Source organism: Gouania willdenowi, chromosome 1, assembly GCF_900634775.1.
Source record: "Gouania willdenowi chromosome 1, fGouWil2.1, whole genome shotgun sequence".
NCBI classification, from domain to species: Eukaryota; Metazoa; Chordata; class Actinopteri; order Blenniiformes; family Gobiesocidae; genus Gouania; species Gouania willdenowi.
In genome coordinates this window covers 20,928,271-20,942,108 of record NC_041044.1, presented here as the reverse complement: position 1 = coordinate 20,942,108, position 13,838 = coordinate 20,928,271, and the positions used below count along the sequence as shown (strand labels likewise).

Below are 13,838 nucleotides of genomic sequence, written 5' to 3'. Positions count from 1 at the left end.
GACAACATTGACATTCATATTTTCCATGGTGGAACAAAAAAAAAAGAAAAATAGGGACCTTTATTTATAATAAATAAATAAATTTGTGCACATTTACGTAAAAAAACAACAACTATTTGTAGATTATCACACACACACACGCGCGCACACACACGCAGCTGCTGCGCGCTGGAGTGTGAGTGTTTGGTCAAAAGTCTCACAACACAAGCAGTAACAGTCTCCACAAACACCAAAAACAGACACTAGGTTTGTCAGAAGTTGATGAAAACAAAGACAAATTCGCTATGAGAGGATCAGCAAAGTCTCCGTGTCAACACAGAGCAACGGACTGAAATATTTGAAAAACCCGCCTGTGTGCTTACAACGTCATACTCTCTGATTGGCTCATTTCGCTGTCAATCAAAATTGAATTAGCCTGAGACAGATCATCCAATCATCATCCATTATTCCAGCGTCTGGAACAGACAGATCCAGTCCACTGCTCCATAGACCTCCTGTGAATCCCGGCGTCCGATGGGCGGGACTAAGTGCGTCATAACCGAGCATTTATCCAATGAGTGTCTAGTTTGACTGCAGTGGATCAACCACTAAATCCTCTCCCATTGAAGTCAATTGAAGCTGAACTTCACCACTGTTTATTAACACTGTGACGCTGCGGTAATGAATGAAGAACGTCACGCTGTCACTGTCAGTTTCCTGTTATAAGACATGTACCGTTAGGCAAGCAGTAAAAACACTGTGGAACAAACATCCCTTAAAAATGGAAATTTCAGAGCCTCAGAAAATGTTATCTGTTTTTAAGAGGGTGTTATTGTGAGGGCCGTATTGTCATCAGGCACTTCCGATAATATCGCCCATCGCTAACGTTGTAGATATATAAGGTGATGGATGCGTGAGGGCAATATTATTATCAGGCACCACCCAGTTGTATTATTTCAATATCATTCTGATATTTTATTTGTCTCACATATTATTTTGTTTGATATTTTGATATTTTAGTTTATCATTCTGTTAGATATTCCTGCACAAGGGCACTGTGATATTTTAGTTGGTATATTTGTGGATTAAACCGAATAAGTATAACACAGGCACTTTTGGGGCAGCTCAGGGCAGCAAAGGGGTCCATGATGCCATGTGTAGCTCAGTCGACCCAGATGTCCGAGAGTGTGCAGCCACGCTGAGTTTATGTGCTTGTGTCTCTGTGTTTCAGACCGAAGTAAAGAGAATAATTAAAACCCCATGCACGCTTGGTTCTTAGTGTACAAGTATGCAACATTATGTTATGTGACTTGCAGGAATCCTTACTGGCTGCTAGGAAGGTGTTGCAGCAACACAATAGAAGAGCAGGCAGTAACAACAAAAATAAATACCAACATAGGATAATAGTGCAAATACAGTATACGACTGTGGGACATGCATAAATTACAAAAAAAACATAAAACAAAAAAAAACAAACTACACAAACAAAACAATAACGGCATAAAAAACACAACAAATGTGCAAATAACAAATGAAGAAAAATGGTTGGGGGAGTGTCAGAGTGGCTACAGTATTATATATATATAATATGTAATATAAAATATAAATAAAAAATGCAAAGGTGCACAAAATCAAATCAAGTAACACAATTTTCAAGAACGCGCAGGTGCATGATGACATTTGACCCTCCTGCTTCCCTTATTAGCTTTCACGCTGCAGTCTTTACAAAATGGAGGACAATAGACTCTTAAGTCGGTTGTATGTAGTGATGCACTGAAACAGTGAGTGAGCAAATGCTGCAGCCAGTGTGTGCTTGTCTGAAAACACACCAATGTATTTAACACTAAAGCATCTTGTAAGCAGAAGTTGAGATGGAGCCTGGAATGAAAACAGTGAAAAGTTCACTCTGGTGTGATTTATGTGTCCGTCACGTCGATGCACAGCCTCCTGTGTCGACACACGGCTCCCCACACAGCAACATGTCTTACACACATCCTCTGCACTTCAATTGTGACTGTACTTGGTCCGATAAAATAAAAGACACCATGGAGACGGCTGAGAGAGTAGAGATAACTACAGACGTGCTGCTCAAGGCTACATGACAGTTACAGCCCACACCATTGATTTAGAAATGAAGAGCTCCATGCTCCAAACATGAGCAATATTTATATCAGACACAGGCTTAAATATTGGTGCAGTTAATGAATGGAAAGTCCAAAGTATAAAGGCCCTCAGACAAATACTCTCACAACTTTTGAGATTGGATTGTTTTCATTCCTCATTTGTGAAACAAAACACTCCCAACATACTGTCTCCAACTTCTGCAGTGAAATTATTTTTCATCAACAAAGATTTGTTACACATTTGTTTCTCATTGGCAATGTTTAGGTTGGGCTACCTGACTCAAAACTACACTCACTTTGTTCTTCTTCTTCATCTTCTTGTTGTGTACACTAGTTAAAAACACGACTCCTCTGTTTTTCGTGAATGGATCAGGCTGAAATTTGATAGGTATAATCTATGGATGTGAACGCATCGACGCTCAGAGCCCGATTTTCGATTTGGGGCCCCAAAAAAACTGCCCCCCAAAAAAGTCAATTACTCATTTATTTGTGAGTCAAATATTGGTGTCACCGAATCATTGGCACATACCAATATATAAATGGGGCCCATTACCACGTACGTATCACGGGGGCACCGGGGGGCCCAATCACCAAATGACTACTCCTCCGTTAATTCTTGTTAGATCAGTATGCAGTTTGGTATGAATACTCTATGACTGAACATGATGAGACGCTTGAAGCCCTTTTTTTGAAATGGGGACCCACCCCCCCATTTCCGTTAATTTCCAAATTCATGGGAACATAGTCGCGTGATATATCGTTTCAAAGATAATTCAACGTAGATTACGATTATGCCTCGCACAATTACTTCGTATATGCCACGGGGGAGCCATTTTTCAAATGACTACTCCACTGTTAATGCTCGTTGAATCGGGCTGTAATTTGACATGGATCGCCTATGAGCACCCCCTTTTCCAGTAATTTCTAAATTTATTGGAACATAGTTGTGGGATATATTGTCTAAAAGTCAATTCAACATAGATTAGAATTTTATGTCGCACAATTTCATTTGTTTTACTCGGTGGAACCGAGTCATTTCACTGAATTCTCGTGAACGTGCTACGCGCTATTTGGCGCTGAGACGTTCTGCGGGCCCGGCAGTAGTTCATCAGAACTTGTTCTCTTCATTTTTCAAATCGTATGGTGAGTATTTTGTATTGTTCGCCCTATATCGTATTTTGTATCGTACCGTGAGTTGACTATTTTGTTACAGCCCTACTGGCTGCACATGATCCACATGAGCTTACGGAATTAGCGTAGCTTATCCACGAAGCCGCTAGAAGTCGCTACATGGTGATAAGTATCTTTAAGATAGGTTTTGTGGGGGGGGGGGGGGAGTCCTTGCAAATATAAGTGGTTGAGTTGGTAACACTGTAACTTTTGCTTGATTTATATACTGTAGCTTCTTAGCTTAATACGTTAATTATTTAAACTTTTAATGTTCTAATGTTGTTTATGGTTTGTTTGTGAAAAAAATTGATTTTTCATGTTAATTAGGTAAAGAAATGTTACAGCGAATCTACAGATAATTGTCATGTGTTGAATCAGACTGGTTTGAATGTAATAAAAGATAAGCACAGATTAAAATAATCAAAATAATACACAATGTCAACGGACGTCAATTAAAAATGTTCGACTGTATTCATTGGCGAAAGATAAATGTTTTTGCCCTGTACACATACAAGAATTCTTAATGAATACAAATAATTAATGATTATTCAGCTTTTTCAGGTCTATTCTGAGAGACAAACTACATTGCAAATTCTGGCAAGAGTTGGGTTTGGACAATGCAGGTTTTCTGATCGATCTGGAAGGAAGCTCCCCCCTCCCTCATCACTCTTGTGGTGTCCAGGGAACAAAGATAAATAGCTCTTTTATTGCCCTGATCGTAACACCTCCGTGCTTGGGTTCTCTTTTCTCCCCTTCCTCAACCTTTTCATGTCTTCTTTTTGATAAATTATTATCACATTAAATAGCCGAGTCACATCGCTCCTGATGGTTCCCCTTATAATCAAACGTGAACACAAAAGCCTGCTTCTGAAAGTCTAATGAGCGTGTGCACTGTGCACACACAAATCTCTGCTTTTTCAGAGAAAGGAAGAACCTGTACTAACTACTACTACTACTACTACTATGTATGATAAAAGTGAAATAAATCATAAAATAATTCATTTGGTTATCTCATGTAATCTTTGAGACGTTGACAAATGAAAATACGTGAACCTTTAACTTTAGTTTATTTCCAATTTCTGATAAATGCCTACGCTCCACATGAAAGATGCATGACGGCGAGTGCTGGCTATCTTCAGTTAGCCAGGCGGATAATTGGAAAATGTAAGCCACAGAGAGTCATTAGCAAAGTCAAATATGAAACAATAACATGTATTAATAGGACTGCCAAAGATATGGAAAACTAATCATGGCACGAGATAAAACTGACCATCTTCAGCAAATTCACATGAATATGACCAGAAAAATGCAAACGTTATTGCTATCCTCTGTACAGGGGCCACAAACCATTTTTACCCAACAGCTTATCCACTGCACAGCCATACCTCACTCTCATTCATCATGACGCTTTCACTTTTACCTGAACTGCAAACCCTGTAACTAATTGAATATGGCATGGTCTGTAATGACTCTGCACTCTGCAGGGAGCTCTGGGAAAAATATCACCCTTCATTTCTTTTGGCATCATTCAAGTGACCACACTGAACTGTGATGACATGCAGCTCCATTCTACTTTCAAAGGGCAGCGACAGCACAATCTACAGGATAATGTGGATCGCACAGCTATAGAAATATATGTTGTCCCCAGATTTGTGACTGTATACTCAGATTAGTCTTTGAAAGTATGCTATTGTATAATAAATCCTTAAAACATATCTTTGCATTCACCTAACCAGTTAGTTGCAACGATACAAGGTTTCTCATCAAGATGAACCATTGAGGTGGATGCGACAACCAGCCTTGAAACGTAATGTGGCATTGGAAAATAAAATCAGGAAAACATATGTTTCCAACCTGACTTAGCCTTCAGAGTACAACATGTAGAACAGGGGTCACCAACATGGTACCCCGCATGGACCACAAGACCGACATTTTATTAAAGAAGCTGCCGATTGTGATGTTTTTACAAAATGCAATGTGGATTTTTGTTAAATATTACAAAATTGGTAAATTGTATACATTTTTTTTAGTATTATTCTGTAATTAATCGCAATTAACGCCTTAAAGTCCCAGAGATATCACCAGGGCAATGATTTCCTATGAAATGTAATAAATAAAACAATTGCATTAATTAAGAAAAGAAAGTGTTGTATGTTGAAAATGTTCCTACCTTTTTAAGTCACTGCTAGTTTACCTTATTATCTCACCATTTAATTAAAATGAATATAAAACCAGTAGCCCATCAGATTATTCAGTACCTTTGAAGTAGTTTGCAGTTTCAGAATGGTTGGTGACCCCTGATGTAGAATATATGAGCTGTAGTTTGAGTAAAGCTTGGTTATAGTAGCTCAACAATTGTCAGGAGCCCAAAATATCAATCTTATGTTCAGGGCACATAATGATATGATTTTGTCTAGATAAACTGGTTTCCTCATCATGAACCCACAATCCCTTCCAGCTCATGCCTGAATCAAATGAATCTCAAAATGTACCTCTTTTTCTCTGCGTCGTATCTGTGAAGGAGACGCTGCAGACCTCCACTCTTGAAGCCCTGAAAGTGTGCTGCTGGGGCACCGACTGTGATGATGTCATACAACGCATCTGCAAAGATAGAACATTTAATTCACAGCATTTAAGAAACCCAAAAAAACACTGAAGAAGAAAAAAGCTGGTGCTTAGTTTGAGATTAATTTTAACCCATTTTCAAATTGGAAATACTCTTCCAAGGGCAGGCTTGGTTAGACAGGGATGGAAAAAAAACCCCCAGCAATTTAATCATAAAATACATTCACAAGATTTATTTACTTTTTTCCAAAGTGTACGACTGTTGCATCAAGTATGTTGCAGACTGTTGCATTTGTCCAGTAAAAAGTAGCATATGAGAGTGTGTGTGTATTAATAGGAGGAAAGAGCAGAAAAGACGCTCCAAACTCAGGCAAAGAGGCAGAGAGGTCTTACCCATTATTTTATTTTTTTTATCTAACAGGGACATTGCACAACAAATGCATTGCACAGACCAGAGATAGCTACAAGCTCATTTTTATCTGTAGTCCCTGGACCAGAGCAGTGTTGGGGTTCGGTGCCTTGCTCAAGGAAACCTCAGCAGTGCTCGAGGTGCCCTAGCACCTCTCCAGCAACCTGAACAACTTCTGATTATTTGGTCCGCACCAGGACTTGAAACGGCGATCCTCCGGTTTCCAACCCATGTCCCTACGGACTCAGCTAAACAACACAGCCCTGAATTTAAAGCTGATTTGGTAACATAAGTAGCTAACTAGCAACATTGTATTAAGGCAATGGAGGAATATGCTCCATGGAGGATATAGAAATCCAGGCAAGTTACACAACTATGGAATATGTCATCCACACAATGTTTGCTAATGATTGGTGAAAACCTCTTCAAAATAAGGTATGTATTTGATGTGATGTTCTTTTAGAAGCTACAGTCACACCCACAACTCTGAACATATGCTGAAAGGATGTTTATGTGTGTTTGGTAAGTTTATTTAAACTAGGCTTGACGAGTAATATTGAGTATTGGGTCATTTTGGTATAGCAGTTATAGGCGTTAATTAAGGTTCAGTATTATGCTATTTTTCACCCATCTCCAATTGTTCTAAGAACAAGAGTTACTCTTACATTTTTACAAAAACGATGCCATATTGAAATAGTTCGACTAAAATGTCAATCAATCAATCAATCAATCAATCAAACTTTTATTTGTATAGCGCCAAATCATAACCAATGGTATCTCAAGACACTTTACAGTAGAGCAGTCTTAAGGACGGACTCTTCATTTTGTCAAGAGTTGGACAAGAACCAAACAACAACAGTACTTCAACTCAAATACATTTGTTTTCTGTAGAAATGAAATCATTTGGGGGGGTTTAGTTACTCTTTAAAGAAAAGCATCTATTGCACTTGTTTGTGTGTGGCCAATACACTTGTACAGCCTGTCTGTACATTTAAAACTATTTTTCCACCAGTGGGCACACCTGGGCAATATATTGTCCTTGAATACTGTTTGGCAGTGACGTGCCGTGAGCACTAGGGTTGGGTAGGCAGCCCATTGCAAATCTATACCACCGATGACAATTCCATATGTTTCTGCTGGTAAGTGTTAATTCAATGAAACTGACACAGAATTTGAAATAAACATAGAATTGGGGAGAGGCTAGGATGTGGGATAATGGGTTGCAAAATAAATATTCTGGTGTGGGTTTCGGTCAGATCAGTTAATGATCACCCTTGAGAAAACAGTGGACCACTGCTCTGACGAACACGGCCGGGAAAATTGTGGAAAATACTAATTATTGACACCAGAGTCCCAGGTCTTGCCTCAAAGTACATGACAACACCATATTAGACCAATGGTGGCTCGATGTGAGGTTGCTGCAACCCACTGTTTCTTCCACTAATTAGCCTTGCATCTGGCCCAATCCTGCCTGACCACCACACGTCTGGTCACAGGAGTTTTCCTATATCCAGGTTCCTCTAATTGGTTGCTCTATTACCAAAGTACACTGAAAGACAATAGAGAGCTTCAAAACATCAATGAGCATGACCAATTTGTCCTTGCTCTCAGATCATCCCTCGCCCAATAAATCAACATCAAAACATGGTGTTAAGAAGCAAAGATGGCTGGTTATCTTGAATAATTCAATACATCTTTTCAACAAAGAGGACACCTTTAGTTTTGCTTTATACCCAACTGAATCTAATATTGCTTTTAGTGAAAATTTGTCTTAAACTGCTTTAGGTTTTGTTTTGTTGATAAATACTCCACAGTTGTCAGTTTAGACACAAAGGAGAGACATCTACTGTAAAACAAAAGACCCTTCTCAGAAATCAATGTGTTGCTTTTTTTTAAATTTCATCTCCATTATAGATGATCAATGCAGAAAATGAAGATGAATGTTATGGCATTATCAAATGGATTAAGTAGCCCATCTGAAGGAAAAGGCATCGCTTCAAAAAATTAAACAGAACAATAGAGCAAATGACTGCAGTAGGAAACTGATACTGATGCTTTGGGAACCGAGCTCCAATTATCTCCTGGGCATGACTGATTGCAGTCATATATACTATAGAAAAGCCGGAATTGATGCAATCGTTTTGGTTTTGTGCTTGTGGAGGACTTATTTGTATTTAAAGATTGCATCAAATGATCAATGTTGACATTCTGAGTCAATTTCAAAGCAGTTACACCACTTTCACACTAATGGTTTCATTTCAAAGCAATTCCCTGGTTTTTGTTCAGAGGTGATTGAAGTTAGTGTGTCTAATGAAGCAGCTCTACAAATAGTTTACCTGATTTCTTCTTTGATGCAACTTCTTTTCAACATTTTCTAGCTATCTTAATTACCAGTGAGGGAATAATAAAACCAATGTGTAGCAAATTGTTGTAGATAGGGGTGCTTATTAGAAACATAAGGACCACTCCACCACCACATCCTGTACGCCTCACTTTAACACTGGTTTTACCCTATTGTCAGTGTCAGGGTAGGTAGTGCCTATCCAAGGGATAATTGATATTTTGATTATTTGTTTTAATTATAATATAATTAGAATTTATTTTTCAATTTCCGAAAGCCTACAGTACCTATAAGTTTGAAAGTGTCAGAATTTTGTGTTTTCATAGCCCAAATGACTCAACCCCGCTATTTCCCAGGACGGCAGTAACGTTGCCCAAGTCACTCTCACTCCTTCGCTGTATTAGTAAGGCTGGAGGAGGCCACACCCTCCCGTAGGCACACTGCTGCTCTGCCTTAAGGCCCTCATATCAGTGTATGGATGTGTTTGCGCATGCGCAGTCAGTTCCCTAATATGAAAACCATTTATGTAAAAAGGAAGATTGCTACACTGCCTTTGCACGTAACCGTGCTATGCTAAATGCTATACGTACGTTCACAGTGCATTAGTGAATTGCTACAGCGTGGCCGCTGCTACATTCTCTAGCTAATGGGCGGGATAACATTACAGGCAGGATGACAGCGCTAGAGACAATATATTTTCACAATTATCTTTTGAGAAAAAACGACAGATTTTAAAAGATGGGAGACAAACACCTGAACTACCAGACCTTCAGCAAAGGAAAGGTCAGAAAATTGTTTGTAATTTCCACAGTATGTGCTGCCGTGTCATGAGATATATCTTGTTTGAGAGTATGGAGGCTGCTATTGAATAGTTGTTGAAGTTCCTTTAATGGTGTTTTATAATTTTGACTTTGTTAGATTAACACTTGCCAGCAGAAACATATGAAATTGTCATTGGTGTCGTCATCGGTTGTCTCGATTTGCCACGCCCTGCCTACCCAACCCTAGTGCTCACTGCCTATTGTCTTTCCTGATAGTGTAAGTTGTAAGGTTAGATGAAGAGTGGGTTGTACCACTTGTACTTTTCTTCCATAATGTCTTTACTGATATATTGACAGTTTATTTTATATTCCCCATCAACTACCTAGTTGAAATGAAGCCCACTCAGAAAGCATGGCAGCAGTTGGCCGCTCTAATACACTGAGGTCGATCCAGGGAAATAACAACCTTTGCCAGATTCAGAGCAGCAGGCAAGGACACAGCATAGATTTTCACTCCGGAAAAACACAAAGGGCTTCATTAGTGTTGCGTCTACTTTTTCCTTGGGCCAAGTGAATTCTAACCTTCAGTCCAGTTGATGGCCTGAAAGCCATCAGAGCCCTCAGTGGGGGCTAGACAGATGGAGACGGCAAGTACAGAGGGACAGCAGGAGGTAACCACAGCCTACATAAATGTTTCTTTTATAAGTCGTGCAATGCACAAGTGAACAATAAGGCGACGTGGATAATCTGTGTAGCCTTCATTTTTTGGTTATTTGAAACCAAATCAAAATAACAAACAGTGTGGTTATTTTGTTTTACTGACGTAAAGCCAACAAAACATAAATACAGAAAAATCAAAAACCAGACAAGCAGCGTTTTTCTGTTTTAAAATGAAATCTTCTGTTTGTGTGATATTTGGATATTTACAGGAAAACTATGGATGAGAGCTACATGTTTTGTCACCACATAGAGTGGACCCACAAACAGGGGTGGACTTCTACTCCTGGACAAGAAAGAGCAACGCATAAGTCACACAACTGATGAACTGGTGAATTGAAAAGTTATTCATACATATACATATATATATATTTTTATTGACTGTTAGGTAAAACATGTACATGCAATGTGATTAAAGGAACCAGAGGTGGTTGTAATAAATCCACTGGTGCTCCTCGTTTCTTTTGATCAACTTCCGTCTGTGTTGACGGCTGCCGTTAGTGGCTAGCGGTATTATAACCTGCAAAATACATATTTTTTTCCTGCCCACCAATTTATTTGGATACTATTTGACCGTAACACTGTTCGGTAAAGTTGACACAATATTCACAACGTCGTCGACACACACATCACGCTTCTTTCATCTTGCAGGACAACATCCTACAAGATCTTTTTTATCAAACGCAGCAGAGAAAAAGTCCATCCCTGTCTGTGGGTCACTGTGGTGTGAACTTAAAACATGATGCTCTGGTCCACAGTTTTCCCGTAAATATCCATTTTCACAAAAACACAAAAATGTTAAATTTTAAAACAGAAATACGCTCGTTGTCTGTTTTTTTTTTTTTTTTCTGTATTTCTGTTTTGGTTTTAAGTCAGTAAAACAAAATAACCACACAGTTCATTTGTTCCAGTTTTTAAACGGAATCACCAAAGTACGAAGGGTACACGGATTGTGGATTTCCAGAATAAAGGCAAACATGTCAGAGGTCTTGTTCAGGGATGATCTAAATTAACGGGTTTGCGACAAATGGGTTTGAAAATCTAAAACAATGAAAAGCGATACCTGTTTTTTTGGGGCATGTCACTCTCATCCTCTGCGTGTGCAAGTTTATTGGAATGAACTCCAGTGGCTTCTGGGCCTTGCAGCAGCTTGGCTTGAAAGAGGGACCTTAAAAATAAAAGGAGAGACAGAAGGTATTTTAGCAGTCATGTAACTGAAGTATCCTTCTATTTGTTTGAGACATGCCTCAGGACATCACAAGCATTTCTGCAACTGCTAACAGGACGCACACTTGGTATGAGGTCAGTTATACTCTTTAATTAACTATTCAAAAGATAACCCTCGCTGAGATAAGAATAAACACTATAACACTTTATTCACAGCTGAGCAATTAAATAGTAATTTAATTTAAACCCAATTTAAATCCGAAGCCATAGATATGGTTGCTAAGTGCTTTTCACGCTAATGAATGTGTACTGTATGCCACAGAAATGATGGCCATAGTCAGTGAACTCTGCTTTTTGATTAGGCAAAATGTGAATGAAACAATGCAAAGTAGCAATGCTACATTTTTATTTTACTGCATCGAAAGGATTAATGCTGCAACAAAAGTGGGTAAATTGATTTATATCTATTAAAACCCATAAAAGTACAGCATGCATCGACATCACTTCCTCTATCTCCATGTGAGATATACAGTATGGAAATATACAATGCTTAACTAGGTACTTACTGTAATAACCAAAGTTCAATGCAAACTAAAAGATTTAAAGACCTTGAAAGCTTTCACTTTTACCCAACAATCAAATAACAGCCTCATAAAACATGTTTTGTATTCTTTTTCCCCTTAAAACAAGCTTTATGTCTTGATCTGCACTTGATTTTTGCTGGAATACATAAACATATTTGAGGCAGGGAAAACCGTTTATGATCCATCAAGTGACATTTCAATAGGTGCTGAGGTGATTAGCAGCGTGATGTTAAAAATTACTGTTGCCTTGCTTAGTCTATAAGAAGAACTTTCAAGCTTTTATGCTATTGTTCAACATTAACGGGCTATAAACAATTCAATTGCAAGTTTGACATTTCTCCTCTAGCTAAAGGTCTTAGCTTAGCTAATACATCAAAATACGCAGTAAGCAGATGCATACACAGTAGTTAGAATAAGTTTTTCACAGTTTTTCTTGAATAAAAAAAATTTGCTTTGGTTTCTTTTTAAACCTTTTGCTTGCAATAACGTGTATATCATAAACCATTAAAAGCAAAAATAAAAAAAATTATTTATTGGAAATAGAATCAGAAAGACTTAATTTTTTAATGACACGGTGAGGCTCACAGAGCTAAAAAAGTAAGAAGAAATTAGCGCGGAGCTGCTTTCTTCTTGTGAATAGGATGTTTTCATTTAAAAAGCAGTTTTAAAATGGTCATACCGTGGCCGTACCAGCCTGTCATTGCCCGATCCCGTTAGATCTCGGAAGCTAAGCAGGTCTGGGCCTGGTTAGTAGTTGGATGGGAGACCACTGCGAATTCCAGGTGCCACAGGCAGTCACTCAGTGGTATCTGTCATTGTGCCCTTGGGCAAGGCACTTCACCTACATTGCCTAGTATGAATGTAGTGTGTGAGTGTTGGTGGTGGTTGGAGGGGCCGATGGCGCACTATGGCAGCCTTGCTTCCGTCAGTCTGCCCCAGGGCAGCTGTGGCTACAATAGTAGTTTACCACCACTAAGTGTGGAGTGAAAGAATAATGCCTTAATTCTGTAAAGCGACTTGGAGTGTCTATGATAAAGCGCTATATAAAACTGATGCATTATTATTATTATTATTATTTTACTCTTTCACTAAGACATGACAAACGCTTTAAATGTGAGTTGTGTTAGATTGGTTATGTTTCCATTTTTTTCCTTCAAGTTTGACAAAATAATTGACTGTTTGCTGTGATGGTTGTGTCTTAGAATGATTTATATGGTTTAAATGTGAGATTCTAAGCTTTCAAATAGCATATGACACTTGTGTCATGTTGTTGATGTGTTAATGTGTTTGGTGATAATTTGAAATTATTCTACTGATTATTTTATTTTTTGCCGACTTTAATGTTCTTATAGATTTTAAATGCGCTATACAAATACATTTGCCTTGCCTTACCTTGTGATAAGAACAAGTGAAAAAATGCATTTTGACCCGTATTTGGGACGTTGGATGTTAACGGGTTAATACAGTAAAGCTTTTAATACTTATCCAACATTTTATTAAGGAGTAGATTAAAGCAGAGCTGATTCATGGTTTAAATTGTGCTTAGTAAAAAAAAAAAGCACCAAATTAAAAATATTAAAAAGCAAATTTACCATCATAGAACTACATTCTTAAACTTTATCACAGCTGATATATCATGACTGATTTGCAGAAAAATAGACAAATTTGTGAACAATATTGGAGAGAAATAGGTCTTTTGTGTATATAGAAAATGTTTTGGATCTTTGAGTTCAGCTCATGAAAAATGGGAGCAAAAACAAAAGTGTTGTGTCTATATTTTTGTTCAGTATATATTTTTAATGTGCCTGTTTAAAAGTTGCATTATTAACACAAGACCTGCAATTACCAGTGTGGCCTGAACTACAGTGCGACAACATAAAAACGGCCAACAATCCTCAGTGAACAATATGTTGTGTGTGGAGAACATGGCATGCTATCTGCTGTAACTCAATTGGTTCCTGCAGTGCTGCTGACCCACACATGCTGGGATGTGTTACAACACTAAATGACTCAGCTGGAAGC

The 13,838-nt window shown here is 38.3% G+C and overlaps 1 protein-coding gene and 1 pseudogene across 6 annotated transcripts in view; one reads left to right on the top strand and one right to left on the bottom strand.

The window, feature by feature from the left end:
• Positions 1-13,838, bottom strand: part of inpp4b (inositol polyphosphate-4-phosphatase type II B) — a 330,847-nt gene that overhangs the window by 50,256 nt on the left and 266,753 nt on the right. For all 6 annotated transcript variants that reach the window (XM_028466420.1, XM_028466336.1, XM_028466506.1 and 3 more), the window contains 2 exons: positions 11,129-11,233; positions 5,765-5,873 (listed from right to left, as the gene is read on the bottom strand). In XM_028466420.1, the coding sequence (XP_028322221.1) occupies positions 5,765-5,873; positions 11,129-11,233 (214 nt within the window). The remainder of the gene's footprint in view (positions 1-5,764; positions 5,874-11,128; positions 11,234-13,838) is intronic.
• Positions 12,493-12,610, top strand: LOC114472371 (uncharacterized; annotated as a pseudogene).